Below are 12,890 nucleotides of genomic sequence, written 5' to 3'. Positions count from 1 at the left end.
GCGATGTTTATTTCAATCCGAAATTAAAATATGGAATAATATTCATAACAGAAGCTCTAAATATTAAAAATGTAATTGAAACTTACCTGCTTGAACTTGATCGGGGTGTTTTGTTAGTTTGATGCGTTTCCTCTTGAGGTCGCCACTGCTTTTATGAAGAGGTTGCCATGTTTTCACAACAAAACCCACCCAATTGCGTTTCGAGGGGGTCCCCCGTTAAAAATCGCATTCCGGGGATAAAATATGCATGTTTTGGCAGGGTTCCCCTGGTAAAATTCGCATTCCAGGGGCTAAATATCACGTTAAGGGGGTCGTTTTTCAACCAGCGGACATGAAAAACAACCCGCGACAACAGTGTTAAAGCAACCCAATTCCGCGGGAAAACCGCGGACTTGGCAACACTGGAAGAGGATAGCTTTCGGATAGCGCCTCAAGAACCGGGTTGACCGGGTACTCGGTACCCCCGGTACTTAAAAAAACCTGGTACCGTAGCGTTTTCATTTTTTTAGTACCGACTTGGTACCGAAATACTGGGTCTTTTGACAACACTAATCTAAACTATTCTCCTGGTACCGTAACGTTTTCATTTTTTTAGTACCGACTTGGTACCGAAATACCGGGTCTTTTGACAACACTACAGTCGTCATTTACTCCTGACATCTGAGCCGCTGAACTCGCAATGGATTACGTTTGTTTTTGAAGGGAATGCTCCCCGATCTGCCTAAATGCATCTATGTTCGCGCGAATCATTCATGATCCAGCCTCATCTACAGAAGAAGTGAGTATAATGTTTTGTAATGAATCTTTGCAAATCGCCTTTCCTAATAATGTGCTAATTAGCTAGTTTCACAATGAATGCGCCTAAAGTAAACAGTCCCTCAGAGAGCGGCTCGGAGGAGAGAGGCGGGGTCAGCAGAGCTCATTAACATTTAAAGGAAAATGCTACAAAAACGGCTTGATCTGAAAAGAGCTGTTTTTGACAGGGTAAAAAGGGTGTTTTTTACACTACCATTGGGAAATTTTAACCAAACTATGTTACAGACTTTTCATTAAGAATCTAAAATGGTTATCCTATGACCCCTTTAAAAAAGACACTAATGTTAATAGCACTGAAAAAGTCTGCACATTGTAAAAGTCTGATCTTTTCTCAAATTACCCATCTTTAAAACGGAAATGTACAATTTCAGCACAGAGACTGCAGCATTCAAATCCATTCAGAGACAAAAGAGTCAGTGTTCTACGTCTAGTCCCATCAGGTTTCTGTCCCTATTTGGTGCACCGCCTATTCTTCAAACGCTCTGTCCAAACCTGACAGTCGACCAATAGAGCGGGCCCATTACTGTCTGGCAATCTTCATGTCCTGTACCTGTTACAAAGACTTTAATTTGGCTTTCCCTTAGCAGTGGTGTTCGATGTGGGCATTATCCTAACAATACCAGTTCTTTCACAAGACGGTGATTGTTATTATCATCCACTGAACAGCTTTGAGAGACAGGCCTGATCGCATCCCGTCGATCAATGCGAAGTGAACAGAACAGGTTGGAAAAAAAACACCACACGCTGTGCACCACTATTTCATCTGATGAGCAGCTACGGCTCAAGGGAGTGAAGAGAACATGCAGGGAAGGAATGGGGTGATGGAGGAACACATTTTTCTACATAGTCTGAGCTGAATCTGTTTGAAGGAGCTCTTTATGGACTCTTCAACTCAACACGGATGGTCTGCAAATCATTAACTAGGGAATAAACAAGTCTTCAACAGATATCAGCAGCATGCAGAAGATTTAAATTCTGACAACAGAAACATGGTTTGCAGTTTCTTTCTAAATTAATCTCTTCTTTAACCCAAAAAGCATTCAGAAAATGTACACAAAAAATCTGCGATTTTTAAATAAATTGAGAAACTGCTAAAACAAAGTAGATAAAGCAGAACAAGATTGGCAAGGCTAATAGCAGGCTGTAGTATATAGTAGCACATTCAACTCAATAAAAACTTCTTATCTCCTATGTCTGCACTCATATTTTCATATCAATGAAACATTGTCTGGTATGGAATTAAACATTTACACTACTGTTCATTGAGATTTGTCTCTTATGTTCACCAAGTTAATTAAAGCAACAGCTTTCTATTTTAAAGGGGTCATATGATGCGATTTCAATTTTTCCTTTCTCTTTGGAGTGTTACAAGCTCTTGGTGCATAAAGAAGATATGTAAAGTTGCAAAGACTAAGTCTCAAATCCAAAGAGATATTCTTTATAAAAATTCAGAGTCAGCCACACCTACCTAAAACGGCTCGTTCTAACACGCCCCCACATATCTACCTCACTATGTGGGAAGATTTGCATAACGCCGCCCAAATAAATCACGCAAAGAAAGAAGGCGTAACTTTTATTCTCACTGTAGTTTTGACGCTGCAGCCATGTCGTGAAGACTTTAAACCGCATAAACACATTTCATTACACCAAATACACCAAATAATGTTCTTTTTAGCAGCATCAGCATATGACCCCTTTAATATATATTTAAAAATGCAATTTATTCATGTTATGGCAAAGCTGAATTTTTAGCAGCCATTACTCCAGTCTTAAGTGTCACATGATCCTTCAGAAACCATTGTAATATGCTGATTTGGAAACATTTCTTATTATTATCAATGTTGAAACCACTCTGCTGCTTAATATTCTTGTGAAAAATGTGATAATTTTTTCTGGATTCATTGATGAATAGAAAGTTCAAAAGAATAGCATTTATTTGAAATAAATGTGTTTTTTTTGTAACAACTTAAAAGTCTTTACTGTCACTTTTGAGCAATTTAAAGTGTCCTTGCTGATTGAAAGTATTAATTTCTCACTTTCAAAAATAAATCTTACTCACCCCAAACCAACAATAAAATATAATAAAATAATCCATATCTCCTGAAGACATACCATATCTTTTGTGATGAACAGACCAAAATGTATCTTATTCATAGAAAATCTATTTATTTACTCTCAAATCTCATGACCAACATACAATGCAGCAAATATGAAATATATTGATCACACATATGACTTCAGAAGAACACCACATTAAAGCACCCAATTTATATGGACTATTTTATGTCTTACAGCTTAAATGTATAGCTCAACCAAAAATAAAAATTCTTTCATCATTTACTCACCCCCAAGTTGTCAGTTGTCCCCAATGACTCCCATAGTATTTGGTGGGTGAGTGGGGGGACACCATTGAAGTCAATGGGACATCAAATGTTTGGTTACCCACATTCTTCAAAATATCTTCTTTCGTGTTCAGCAGAAGAAAGAAATTCATACAGATTTTGAACAACTTGAGGGTGAGTAAAGGACGACAGAATTTTCATAAACCTTACAAATCTACTTTACTTGCATGGAAAACAGAAGCTCTGACATTCTACCTAACATCATCTACTGTAATTCACAGATGAAAGAAAATAGCTTGGAACAACATGGGGGGTAAGCTAGCAATAAAAAACAAATTCTCATTCAACAATATTGTCCATTTCCAATTCCTCTTTCCCCCCCAAAAATACTGTTTTAAATTTGCAAAGCTCTTCTATAGCACAGTATATAATTCCTCAGCATTCCAATTATGTCCAGCATGTTGTATATGACCATAATTTATGGATGCTAGCACTCCTGCTATTAATCTTTGGCTCAAGGACAACAGCATTTCAGCAGTGGACCTTGTTTTGCACAGCATGGGAAACATTTAAACAAAAAATTATATGCCATACATCAACGCAAAAACATCTTGCTTAATCAGCAGTGGAAGCTGTCATCGAGCATGCACGGCGCAACCGGCATCGCAAATCTGCTTAATAAATAAAATCTCATTTCCAGTTTTAGGGTCTCACTGATTCAGCATAAACTGTGCCGTTCCTCAAACACGCACCTTCTTCCTGCTGAGCAAAACAACACAGGGGGCTTCAGCTCTGCATAGCTGACATAGGTAATTCACAAACAGAAGGAAATTACTTCACAACTCCACAAACGGTCGATCTATGAATCAAACATTCTCACACACTGAGTCACAATAGTTTACTGTACAGTTAGCGGTCTCCATACACAGCATCCTGCTGGACCAAGCAATGTGGTGACGTAGGTAATTCACAAACAGAAGGAAATGACTCCACAACTGAAACGGTCGATCTATGAGTCAAACGTTCTCACACACTGAGTCGCAATAGTTTACTGTACAGCTAGCCGTCTCCACAGCATCCTGGTGGACCAAGCAGTGTGGGATGGGCTGTGGGGTGCCTGTAATCAAGATTAAGAGATTTTATAAATTGTTCTGACAAGTGTGAGGGCTGGAGGGAAGCACAGATAGCAGAGAGCGGTTTCTCTTCCCCCACCCAACCATCACAAAGTCCCAACAGTTCAGGAGAGTACCTTTGTTTGCGGTGGCAGGCACAAAACAGGATGTGAGACAGGAAAGCTCCTGCGTAATGAGAGTTGACTGACGTGGCAGAGCGGCTATTAGGGTTCGGTGTTGAGGACACAACCCACATTGATTCACAGATCAGTTGTGGAACATGGTTGATGCACTTTAAACTGAAGCAAATGTGGGTTAATTAGCTTGAAACATTACAAGCTAATTTCTGTCATGTTCATCAAGAGGAGAACAAGGAAGACGGAGAAGAAGAAAACGCTCCGATCAAGGTTATTGCTACTGTAAACATAAGCCACACCCGAACACAAACTGTAAGATGATCAAATGTAATCATAATAGAGAAGTAGAAATATCAGCTGGTTTCACATAGCTTCATATGTTGTTGATAAATGGGTCAATATAATGGGTCAGATTTAGTAAAAATACAATTTAAAACAAGTTCCATTTGTATTCATGTTGGCATATTGGAAAACGCTCATATTAGTTTAAATTATACTTTTGATTTAATGATTCTATAAGTGTTAAGTGCAATGGTTACTTGATATAACCAAGTAAAAAATATACACATGAGCGTAAAAAAACTAACTCATCGTTTTCAATAAAGTTTCCAAACATATTTCTCATGCATCAAACTGATGCATGGATATCAACAAGTTTCCTTGGAGTTTCTTCATTGGTCGTTAACAAAAAATTCCAATTGCTGCCTTTTTTCCCCAAAAGTTAAAAACTAAATGACACAGTCATGGAAGGCCCAAAAGGTCTTCTGTGTTTTATGGTTTTCTTAATACAAGACAACAAAATGGCTTCTTGCATGTTGATTACATTTACTTTAATCTGATGGATAAGACTTTCAGCAATTACTATATTAATAATACTTTACTTCTTACTACTTTACTACACTTTACTTCTTATAGTTTTTGAGAAATAATAAAATAAAAACTTATGATGAACAGTTTTTTTCCAAGGTCTTTTTTCTCTCTTTATTTTATTATTATTTTTTAAACAATTTTCAGATAGTTGCACATCACCTAAAAATGAAAATCAAAACGACTTTTAATTAAGACACTGAATACTCGTTCATCATAGAACAGGTGCACAAATTTAATGCACTTTTCAAGTATTTTTGAATAACATAATAGATCTGGACAAAATGAATGAGCATCACATTACATCACTGACCCAAATAAAACCTCTACAGTAATTCAAGAACACCTCTAACATGACACATTCATATCAAAGCAATACGCCTAAGTAAAAGCACATTTCATAGCAGATACATCTCCTTTCACCGACATTAGTGAATCCTTTTGACATTAGACAGTTGCATGGGGATCATTCGGTGTTCACGCACGTGAAGCACACAGCTGCATGTCTATAAACACCGAAAACAAGACACGAGAACTGATGAATGAGACGGATTGATCTGAGTCTGTCTCTCTCTTCTGCTGTCAACTTTGAGCTACTGCTTGCTGCAAGAGGGACAGAAGATCATTCCCTTTTCCTTTCGTTTTCGTCTTACGTCAGACAGAAAACATCTGTCCGATATGCGCATTTAACATTATTGATTATATGGATCTATCAGATTCCTTTTAAAGACTCACCAATGACAGGAATAAGAACATTTCGATCAGTCTCCAACGTCTCCCGTATCGGTTCCAAGAAGCCATGATGCCGCTGCCACGTCTGGCTACGCAAGCGCAATCCATATTCCTTCAAATCCCCGATGAACGCAGTGCTTCTGAGGAAATGTAGTTTCTTCGGAATTGTAGTTTATTGAGGCGGCCGTAAACTTGTTCTTGTGATGTGTTCATTAAAATGTGTGTGACTTTAGCTCATGTGAATTAGCCTATTTATCAGCCATTCAGAAACGGCGAAATAACATTCTAGTCTAATGACTCACTGGTTTTTGAACACAGGCTTCAAAACTAAAAGCAATGAGCCTATTTTGGATTAATCTGAGGTGTTCAATGATTGAATGAATTGAGTTACAGCATAATTTCAAAATTATTTTCAGCACAGTATATTAAATTGAATGAAATACAGCCAGACTGAAAATGTTAATGTATTGTAATGTATGTTTAATGTACAAAATATAATTCAAACATTTCAGGCTTTGCAAGCAAATGGCCATACCTAAAATTATAAAAAAATTATCTGATCATTTATTTACATGAAGCTGACATATGCATATGAAAGAAAATATAAGCACAATTATTTACAATTATATATAAATTGCATAAAATTATACCATTACATAAAAACACTATGCACTAGAACTCACTATAACCTGTGTGACCTTGCTGAAATCACAGCAGATTTTATAAATGTTGTAAATGTTAAATGGTGTAGTAAAAACTAGGGACACAACTGTAAATGTTCTTTGATCACTGGCAAAAAATATTCCGTTTTGGCCTACAGATTGATGAACAGCTCTCTCTAACAATCAGAATAAACCATTCTTTTGCCACATAATGTCATTTGCCTAACTGCAGTCAGTGGTTGCCAACTAAAGCAATTTATCAGCAGCCTAATTAACTGGCAGTCAGAAGTATCCGTATTATACGTTTTTATTTAACAATACTTGACTATTTTTCAAATTGTTCCAAGGTAGTTCCTCAGCGTTGCTATTTCATTACCCTATTAATAAGTATTTTCTTATGTTTTCATGCCTCATTACGTAAGGAAGGCGCTTAATAATAGGCCTATAGTAACAATTATCATATCATATTTGGATTGTTCGTGCTTATGCGTCAGACACACTGTAGTGCCACCACCTGGATGTGACAGTGGTACCACACAACTGTCTTAATTGATAATTAATTCTTAATAAAGTCCCTTCCCCCAGCTGCATATTGCAACTTGCAGTGTTTATAATGTAATTCCACAGTATGCAGTTTATTTATAAACCATGCATTTAAAGTTAATATTGTTGGACAATTTAAATGTTTATAGGCCTATCTATTTTTTATTATTAAGCTAAATCTATAAATCTTAAAAAAATATGCGGACTACTAAATAGGCCAAAAATGCTTTTCAGCTTCTTTAGACATATTTAGGGGAAATAAACATTGAGTAGTCACATTATTAAAATAATTTGCAATTACTTATTTCATTCTTATACTGTAACTCTCTATAATCTTGATAATCTATATCTGCAATCTGTCTGGAATGGACTTTTCTTCTTCTTCTTCTTCTTAATGGAGATTTCTTCTTAGCAGTTTCAAAAACGAATTTAAATTTTTCATTGATACAATTTTAAGGGAAAATATTTGCCATCTAGAAATGATTTTTACCTTAATGTGGATGTTTTTTTCCCCCTCACCATATAACCACATGATAATCATATATTTTCATATATATATAATTTTTAGTGACATTTTTGCACCAAGTACTGGTTAATTTCTGACACTGCTTCTAACTAAGTCCAATTTCTTCACTTATAAAAGATGCCCTAAGATGTATTTGGTATCACTGTAAACCCATGTGCTTTTGAACATTCTTTGATAATTCTTTGAAATACTCTGTAAAAGCCTGTACCATGAGTGGTATATGAATATGGTAATTGTTCAGTACCACATATAAAAGTATCATGCCATTCCCATATAACATGGTACAATGGTACATCGTGAGTATCATGGTACACCATTGTACAACGGTACAATGGTACATTGTGAGGGTTTATTGACTGCACAACACCAAAACCAAAGCATGATTATGTGACATATTGCCACTTATGGCAACATTGTGAGATCCAAACAGTTAATTAATTGCCATGGTACCTCACTGATTCTAGGGACAGACTATCCAGTCTGAAAATAGGGGTGTTGCTGAATCCCAAATGACAATGTCTTATTGATCATTTGAAACAGGTTAACAGAAACGTTTCTATTACAGAAATGTATTTAGAAGGTAAAAGGCGAGCTTTAACAGCTAATGCAACCACTGTGCCAAACATTTGAGCTGGAGCTTCCTAACAGAGTCTGCACCCCCATTCGTTTGTAGTAGCCTCCTCTTTCCAGCACAGCGCAGTAAAGCAGCTGCAGGTCGATCGGTGGAAGTCATTCACAGAAAAGAGGTTCACTGCACAGGAGACCTACGCAAAGCGGAGTTTGCGGTTTATGCGTTGCGTTTTACGTACGGTAGAGTTTACCCCAGAGGAAGAACATCAGAAGGTAAAAACACTCTCAGATATCATTACCTCACCTTTAAATGTAGTTATTTATAGAAACCGCCTCTAATGTTCTTGGAGCAGGATGATACTGTTAAATACTTTCTGAACTTCTGTGGTCCAGAGTTGTGCGGCCAGATTATACTGACTATCAACATTTCAGCGAATCTCTGTGATTTTTTAAAATGTAAAAAAGAACAATTTGTAAATCTGAGAAGAATATAAACATATGTAATATAATTTCAATTATTTTTGTTTCATTAGGAATACAAAGATGTCAAAGTAGCCTGTGTTTTTAATAAACATTTGCCAGTGAGTAGCAATCTTAGTAGCCCGATTTTATAATGATTAAAGACTCCTGGTTATCTAATAAAACCTGGTTTATAGGCACATTTTCTCTCTTTATGGTGATAACAAAACCCTTATTGGGAATGTTATGTCTTTTAAACAGTCCTCTTCTCTCAGTTTTATCAAAGAAAGGTAAATGTTACATATGAACACAGTATTCAGTACAGTATACCTTTATCCTGACACGGGATTTACTCGCTGCTCACGTTCTGTTCAGGATCCGAGAAATTTTGCTTTGGAATCGAAGCGCTCAAGCTCCCAGTAAAACACGCTGCATTTCACTCTCCTTTATCATCGTTTGGCATTTGAGGGACATGTTTTTACTTTTTATAATCTACTTTTAATCTACTTTTGCACAGGATTTGCGAATAAGATTCTCAGAAGAGGTGGAAGGAAATGTTTTCTCTCAGCTACACCTACATATCGTTGTGTTTTCGCGCAACTGTATAAGCCTTAACAGAAAGGCTATTCGTATTTTATTTGTTATTTGAATACCGTAACCAGTATTTAGCTTTTTACTTATTTATTTTTAAAACAATCGTGAGTCACTATGTTTGACACTGAAAGACACTGCCAGTCAGCTGTCAGATATGTGAATGATGGGCAATGTTATTCAGAAATGTAAAGAAGACATTTTTAATAGGCTACAGCTTATATTTTTCATAGGCACATACAGCAAAAAAAAAAAAAAAAAGGAACAATAACGTTTCTTTTATATTGCGCCTTTCTATAACTTAGCTCGCTTTACAAAAACAAAACAAAGGCGCCAATGCAATGAAAACAGAGATAGTCTACAATAGGCTACTACGTGCTATGGTCAGCAATGTGAATATGTAGCCTAGTACAGAAACAGTGTCACATCTAATGACAGTTTAACTGATATTTTAGGACATGTAGGTGGGAGCTGAACTTATTTTGGGGTCATATCTGCAAGACACATTTCTTGGCAGTTTTAACTCTCCATTGTCAGCCTCGCGCATTTTTATAATGAGCTCAAATCTGTGCTTCGGCTTTGTTACACTAAGTGGCTCAATTTTCATTTTTTGTTTTAATCACTCCCAATGATAAAACCTATCCGTTTTAAAATTTGACTCAATTTTAAATCCGCTTTACTTTTCACTGTCGTTTGAGCTGAAACGATTGCATTTTGGTTTGCATATGATGTTCAAGTTCTCTTCGCGAACCGGAGCGCAGGTGTACAGAACATAGATTGCAGCGCTGGTCAAAAACGGTAGGGGGCAGTGTCGAGTCTTGTACCCAATGCACTCTTTCATAAGAGATGGCTGATAGCACACAAACGGAAGGAAATTCACCTGTTGGCCTGGGACAATCTAAATCAGGGGCGCTACATCTTGGAATCTACCTTCCTGCGGAGCTTTAACTCCAATCAAACATACCTGAAGCAACTACCGTAATCAAGGTCTTTTGGTTCATCCCAGAGTAGTAACAACAACTTTGTTGAAAATGCTGTTATTTAATCAAAAGCAAACGATTGAGCGGTCCAAATCTGTTCCAATCCTTTCATTTTTACATTGTTGGCTAAGTAGGGATAAATGATAGATGCATTTGATGTTCTTTTAAACTAAAATCAAAGAACTTTTATGTATCAAGGTGTGCAAGCTTACATGCTCTCCCAGGACAACATCAAGGTTTGATTTAAGACTGATCAGCACATTAGTTTGGAAAATGAAGGGGCTTGAAAGGAAAATCATTATGGATCCAGGTATAATATTCTCAAAGAAAAAAAAAACTTTTCCTCTTGGGAACGAGTGTGGCTTGTTTTGAAATCCTTTTTTTGTTTTTTCATAGACCCAGTTTCTGAAATCTTTTTTTTTTTTTTTTTCCTCCATAGACTCAATTTCATCCTTGATAGTGGTAGAGTGAACGAATCCTAAGATATTTCCCCATTGTTAAACCTTGAGAGCCCATTGTCTTTCATTTATAGTGAGAATAAATTAGGTCTGGTTTAGTATGTTTAGCCTGACTGTCCTCAGGGGGATTTGGAGATTTATTTACACACGCTTACTTATTCTAGTCAAGCACCGTCTGTCCACTTATTCTTACCACAACACCCCTCACCGCAATGTTTATATGGATGCCTCTTGGAAAAGCATGTATATGTTGGGTTTGTTTAGCTGAGGATTCACTAGGATCAAGCATCTCAGTTGTTTATTAATGATGCTTTATTCTTGGGTTCTTGATCAGGATTTCTATAGGTTCAGACTATGCTTTCAACATCAATTTCAAGAGAAAACCTCAAGGGGGTCCTTATAGTATGACTCACTCACAGAGGTCTGACACTCCACAGTAGATTGTCATCACTCATATGATGAAGGAAGTCTGGTGCTTATTGTGTTTGTCTACGTGTGCCTGAGGCGGCTTCGGAATGTCTCTCTTAACCAAAGAGGCTGTTTGTTTACCGGTCGACTAAGGGCTTTTGTGTATGAGTATTAATATTCATATAGCTCTTCCCCTCCCACCACTACCACATGTGTCAGTCTATTCATATGTTTTCATAGTGCACGAGGCCTCACTTTTCAAATGTAAAGTAGGTTTTCATGTATAATGATCTTATTAGATCGCTTGTCAGTTTGTAAGTGATTAAGTAGTGGCCTCATCTGGATGTTGGTTAGTGAGTGACATCCATAGAAACGAGACGTGGAAATGCAAGGAAATCTGATCATTTGCAATTGATATCATCATAAATTATTTTAGCGCTTGGGAAGTGATGACTTAGTAGCCCTTATCAAAGTTTTAGCGTAAGATGTGCCATGTGAATTATTTCTGATGTGGAGTCATCATTTGAGAGGGACAGTATGGATAAAAGTTTAATGGGAAAGAACTTAATCTGACTGGCAGTACATATGATTGCATGGAATAGAGTGTCAATGTCAAGTGTACGTCTGTCTTCTTGTTTTGGGGTTAGTGAGTTGTCTGAACTTGAAAATTCTGTCATCTTTTGCTCACCCTCATTTCCTTCCAAAACTGTAATACATTTTTTTTTTCCTGTAATATTTTTCCATGCAATGGAAGTCAATGGTCAGTGTGGAAGTCAAACAGTCAGCTGGTAACCAAAAACAGTTTGGTACACCAGCATTCTTCAAACTATCTTGTGTACTGCAGAAGTATTAAAGCCACGCAGTTTCTGAACATTATGAGAGTGAATGATGACAGAACCATAGAGGTGTAAAGTCATATAAATTTATAAAGTTCCCTCTGAAAAGCTGTCAGCAGATTCTTCATGCTCATAATACAGTTTTACTCATTCATTAATGTCTGAAGAAGCATTTTCTCTATCATAGCACTTCTATATTAGATCTCCTCAAGGCACCCAGAATTCATCTTTCTGAATTATCCTAATGATATCTTCCATAAGAACCGGTCTGCTAATATGTTCCAGCTAAAGTGTGTGTGCGTGCTGTGCCTGAGTTTCTAAGTAAAGTCAGTTAAGGAGCCATTAATGCGTCGACATCATTCAAAACCCTCTTTATTATAATTTTTTTTTAGCTTTTGAGAGAGAAATTGCATGTTTAGTTCTTGAGTGTTAAGCTAAAGTCAGCCTAGGAGCTGGAACTTACTTTTTGTATGCACAGTGCTCTGTTTCAAAGCATTTTAGAGGGGTGCAAGGTAACTGCCAGTGTATGCTGACATTTTCTGACCTGACACATTGCTTGAGTTTTTTTTTTTTAAACCATATTTAAAGGAAGGTTTCTAACAGGCTCTTCTAAAAAGTCTCTAAGTGACGTTCGCTGTGTAATAAGCATAATAATCGCTGATACTGCCCTGCTGGTTATGTATCCTGAAAATGATTTTTCATTTGACATTTCCTTTTTCTTGCATTGATAACACGCCTCCACAAGCTTTCATGCTCTGCAGTTGTGGCCAGTGTTTTATTTAATCTTCCCAACCTGGTAGCCATGCCTGTTTGTGCCATATCTCTTGTGTTAGCTTTTGAAAGAAGCTTCT

General features: G+C 36.9%; 2 protein-coding genes and 1 long non-coding RNA gene across 4 annotated transcripts in view; 1 reads left to right on the top strand and 2 right to left on the bottom strand.

Moving 5' to 3' along the window:
* LOC107661141 (protein disulfide-isomerase A5-like) overlaps positions 1-6,088 on the bottom strand; it is a 56,916-nt gene extending 50,828 nt beyond the window's left edge. Inside the window, exon 1 of the mRNA XM_016450609.1 lies at positions 6,010-6,088. Coding sequence (XP_016306095.1) covers positions 6,010-6,075 — 66 coding nt within the window. The 5' untranslated portion in view covers positions 6,076-6,088. The remainder of the gene's footprint in view (positions 1-6,009) is intronic.
* Positions 6,089-8,498: 2,410 nt separating this feature from the next.
* sema5ba (sema domain, seven thrombospondin repeats (type 1 and type 1-like), transmembrane domain (TM) and short cytoplasmic domain, (semaphorin) 5Ba) overlaps positions 8,499-12,890 on the top strand; it is a 143,236-nt gene continuing 138,844 nt past the window's right edge. For both annotated transcript variants that reach the window (XM_016450606.1, XM_016450605.1), the window contains exon 1: positions 8,499-8,580. The gene's annotated coding sequence lies outside the window, so the exon portion shown is untranslated. The remainder of the gene's footprint in view (positions 8,581-12,890) is intronic.
* Positions 10,246-12,890, bottom strand: part of LOC107661139 (uncharacterized) — a 58,979-nt gene continuing 56,334 nt past the window's right edge. Inside the window, exon 3 of the long non-coding RNA XR_001631081.1 lies at positions 10,246-10,330. This is a non-coding gene — a long non-coding RNA (uncharacterized LOC107661139). The remainder of the gene's footprint in view (positions 10,331-12,890) is intronic.

Source organism: Sinocyclocheilus anshuiensis, unplaced genomic scaffold, assembly GCF_001515605.1.
Source record: "Sinocyclocheilus anshuiensis isolate Anshui unplaced genomic scaffold, SAMN03320099.WGS_v1.1 scaffold2056, whole genome shotgun sequence".
Classification (NCBI taxonomy): domain Eukaryota; kingdom Metazoa; phylum Chordata; class Actinopteri; order Cypriniformes; family Cyprinidae; genus Sinocyclocheilus; species Sinocyclocheilus anshuiensis.
The sequence above is the reverse complement of the archived record's forward strand: the minus strand, read 5'-3'. Positions and strand labels throughout refer to the sequence as shown.